The following is a 4570-nucleotide window of genomic DNA, read 5'->3' on the forward strand; positions in this document are numbered from 1 at the left end:
AAACTCAAGGTCATTCGTTGTGTATATTTAGCTCGTTGTATTTTTATCCACTTAATTTCAAACACATCAGTGAAAACACATACAGTATTTTAAGACTGTTTCACACCTTCTGGTTGCATAACCATGCAGTGCTCCAAAAAGCTCAGGTCCTGTGGAGATTTGAGGACATTTCTGCCTAAATTCTGCCGTCACATATATGCTACTTTTTTAAGAAGTAGGCCTCAACCGAAAGAGGTCAGTGGAAAAAGTCACCTGACGCCACCAAGAGGATACCTTAAACAGGCTTTTGCAGTTGGTTTCACGCCACCTTCGTCACTCAACATGATCTGTGTTAGCGCTATCTTTTTTTTTGACCATGCACCCTTCTTCCCGTGACACTTTTACCGTGGCCAGCCGTGCGTTTCGCCCTGATATGAAGAGTCGAGGAAATCTCCGTCCTCACAGCCTTCAACCTCCTCATCTTCGTGCTCTATCTTCTACTACCCTGACTCAGCGTCAAGCATCATGCCAGACAGAAAACCAACCTTCCCGTGCTACACGTCACTGGAGGTCCTGGGTCTGAGGGACAGGTTGGACGGGAAGCACCCACAGCAGGCCACCCACAGCGACTTCTGGATGTCTGGGTTTCTGAAAGCGTAGATGATGGGGTTGATGACGGAGCAGCAGGTGGCCGGAGGACACCGTGGCGTACGTGTATATGGCCGGGTAGCTGGAGTTGGCCACGATGGAGTACATGGCGAACGGCAGCCAGCACGCCCCGAAGGCACACAAGATGGCCGACAGCGTGGAGACCCCTTTGGTGGTGGAGATGGCCACGAACTGGTGCTGCACGGCGATCTGCTGCGCGTGGCGGAAGGCGATCTTGCAGATTTGCAGGTAGAGCTGCATCATCATGGCGAAGACGAGCAGGAAGGTGACGGCGAGGGCCACGGCGTTGATTTTGGTGACGGGTCGCAGGATGCTGCACGTGGATTCGTCTCGGAGACAGTTCCATCCCAGAGCCGGCAGCGAACCCAGCGTCACGCACAACACCCAGATGAAGACCACCATCAGGTAGGTGAAGGTGACCGTGCGCTCCGTGTGGTAGGTCAGGGCGTTGTACAGCGACAGGTAGCGGTCCACCGTGATGGCGAGGATGTTGAACACGGACGCGGAGAAAGCGGAGATTAAAAGTCCGACAGACAGCAGCGTCACGAACTCCACGGAGCTGTCGATGAGATACGTGAAGACAAAGTTCAAGATGAGGCCCAGACCGGCCATGAGGTCCGCCACGGCCAGGGAACCAATCAGAATGAACATGGGCGCGCGGAGAGTCGGCGTGTAGAACAGAACCGCGATCACCAGTGCGTTCTCGCAGGAAATGAGCGTCCCGGTGACACACAGAGCGATGTCCCACGGGTTTACTTCCTGGATGGCGACAGCGGTGGTGGCCGGCTGGAAGTCAGGGGTCAGGGTCCTCACCACGGGCTCAGAGGAGGAGTTTGAGGGGTCCTCGGCGAGGCTCCAGGAGGTGGAGGAGTCGAAGGGGTCGAGGGGGGAGGAGGAGTTTAGGCTGCTTCCCCCACCGCTACTCATGGCTGCTACTGCGGCCAGGGAGAGAATCATAGCTGGAGAGAAAGGGAGAGGAAGGAGGAGGAAGGTTAGGGGAGTGTAAAGAAGAATAGGAGAGTTCAGAGGTGAAAACTAAAGGAATGTATTAAAGAAGAAGTGGTAAGAAATGTAAAAAGGATGGAGAGAATTGAGGTGAAAAACAGTAGCAAGGAGGGATTGCAGGCGATAACGTGTAAGAAGGAAATGTTCAGAAAAGGGTCATGTTAAAATATGCACAACAAAAAGCCAGAGGGAAAAGGGAAAGAAGAATGAGAGGGTTAGTTAGTCAGGTCAGAAAAAGGCTAAGATGAGGGGTTTGAAAAAGACGATAAAGATAAATGAAAGGAGAAATGGTTGACGGAGCCAAAAGAGATGCCGAGTTTAAAAATAAAATGTGAGGGGAAAAAGGTTGATAGAAATCAAAGAAAAAAATGTGTAGATGAAAAAGATGGGTAAAGGGGTTGTGGATACAAAGTATGATGATAGTGTGAGTAAGGGAGAGAAAACAGCATAGGAGACGAGGACAAAACAAAGGAGGTGAGGAAAGGAGGCTTTAACGCTTATCCCCCTTTTAGACGGAGGGGCAAAAAATACGTTTTTCATCCATCCATCGGTTCATTCATTCATTCATGAAAACAAATATGCTCTTGACCCGAAGCCCACACGTCGGCACGAGATTTAACATAAATTAGCATTATTGGTTTTTGTTTTACTATCAGAATTTGTGTCTTAAAGTAGCGACAGTAAAAGTAGTCATTATGCAGATTGGTCCATTTCAGAATAATATATATGATATGTTTTATAATGATTGATCATTAAAGTGTTCTCAAAGCTGGTAAAGGTGCAGCTAGTTTGAATGACTTTGTAAATAGGGTAGCTTGTGAATTTACTCCAGGTGGAACTAAAGTCTGATTTAACACTTGATTATATTTCACATCATTCATCAAAATCTGAAGTACAAAATAGCAAAAAATGGTAATACTCAAGTTAATTACAAATACCTCGACATGTGACTTAAGTACAGTACTTGAGTAATCTACTTAGTTATTGTACACCACTGGGTACAAGCCCCCTCCCCCTCTAGAACCGCCCATGGTGGACACGCACACAAAGAGAGGAAAGTAACCCATACATTTCTGAAATATTCCTTCCATTTTTGCCCCATTTCTGACCAAAGCATGCACAATTAAATCAAACAACTGACAATGAAACAGCCACCAAAGCTTCAATCTAATGCAGTCGTACCTAGAAGATGCCGGATCCTGAAGAAGGTGAATTTCCTCACAGTCAGAACCATCATCAACACATTTCTATTTTTAGAACATCTCTAAAAATGGTGCATGACGTCCTGGGGCACGGCGCGCGCGGTATATAGCTGCTGTCCTATAGTCTCGTGCGTGTGAGCTCCGTTTACATTAATAAGAACTGTGCTTTAATTCGGATTCAGATCAGTCGCACGCAGACACATATAAAAAAAAAAAAAAATCCAGCGCGAGGCTAATTTTAGATCCGCGGAGCCGAGAGATGCCAGGAGGATGGAGCTCCATTCACAAAAAAATGTCTCCCCTCTCTCTCTCTCACAACTCCCACCTCAGCCTCCACACACACACACACACCCTTCCTCCGCCCCCTTTATTTTTCATCTCTCTTTCATGGTGTTGTGCACGCGCAAACACGCACTCACTTTCACCGTCAATGACTGCAAACCGGGGAAGGTCACCGGCTTCAGCACCACAGAAACCGGAGTTATTTTAAAAATGTAATCCGTTACAATTACTAGTTACCTATGAAAATAAAAAATATAACCTATAATCCGAGTAACAAAATATAACCCGGATTACTTTCCGTTACTTTTGGACTAACTCACTGTCAAATGCAATGCAAATGAATACAAAATAAATATGATGTTTTTTTTACTTATAATGTAAAATAACAGAACAATGTGACCTTAAAAAAATTAATATTTAGGATTAAAAACGTGTCCTCTTTTAGGATACAGAATAGTATGCTGATTTAGTTTAATATATTAACTAAACAGTGTTTTTGCTTAATAAATGAAGTGCATTTGAAAAAATATATTTAAAATAAAGATTAAAAGTAGCCTAAAAAAGTGAAAACGAATAACCAAGTAGTAGGCCTACGTCTCCCAGTCCCTACACAATATATACATTTTACATTTAAAACGTATTGAAATGCTGCTTGTAGTCCCCTTTTTTGTTTAAAATGTAACCGTAATCTGTTTTGTCTTTTCATGTAACTGTAAGGGAATACATTTGTCTAGTATCCTGATTACGTAATCCCGTTACATGTAATCCGTTACTCTGGGAACTTTTTTCCCACAAGCCAATCAGACACCCTGCCTCCATGCACCTGCTTCATCCTGCAGCTCAGATTTCAGCGTGTTTTAGCGAAACACAGAACAATAAATACCTGGATCTGTTTCATTCAGCTGCGGCAGTGCAGTCCCTAAGAGGGGGGGCGGGGGGAGGCAGGGAGAGAGGGGGGAGACCACGCCACACAGAGACACAAAAAGAGAGGAATTTACCAGCTTCTTCTTCTTGTTTTTCTTCTTCTTCTTCCCTTGCAGGAAACAGCTCTCTCGTCCGTTATCCTTCACTTTATGCGTGCATGTGTGTTTTTTTCTCTCCCAGGGTCTCCCCCCTTTTCAGCGGCGCGCGCTATATTCCTCGGTTGGCATGGTTATTAGCCTTCTGTCGGCGGCTCCGTCCTCGCGCTGCACATCCCCGGCCCCTCATTGGACGAGCGTGTCATTCTCCTCGTCTGACGTCAGAACCTCCACTCACCGTCATCATGGTCGGCGCGTGTGAATCACGGAGAGGGAGGATAAGTGAATAATATGTTCACCTTTAGTGGAGGAAACTCAGCTCTGCTTTTATTTAGGAATATAGGTCGACTGTTGCCTACTATTTATATATATTTTTAGCATTGACTTCCATTCTTTTGACATACCAGCAGTGGT

At 45.7% G+C, this 4570-nt stretch overlaps 1 protein-coding gene across 1 annotated transcript; it reads right to left on the reverse strand.

Moving 5' to 3' along the window:
• Positions 1-533: 533 nt before the first annotated feature.
• Positions 534-4231, reverse strand: gpr185b (G protein-coupled receptor 185 b). The gene is given in 3 exon segments (XM_034145591.1): positions 534-674; positions 676-1607; positions 4136-4231. Coding segments are annotated over 2 exon segments (1071 nt in total). The 5' UTR covers positions 1606-1607; positions 4136-4231.
• Between the last annotated feature and the right edge of the window lie 339 nt (positions 4232-4570).

The sequence above is a fragment of the Trematomus bernacchii genome, unplaced genomic scaffold (genome assembly GCF_902827165.1).
Source record: "Trematomus bernacchii unplaced genomic scaffold, fTreBer1.1, whole genome shotgun sequence".
In the NCBI taxonomy this organism is placed as follows: domain Eukaryota; kingdom Metazoa; phylum Chordata; class Actinopteri; order Perciformes; family Nototheniidae; genus Trematomus; species Trematomus bernacchii.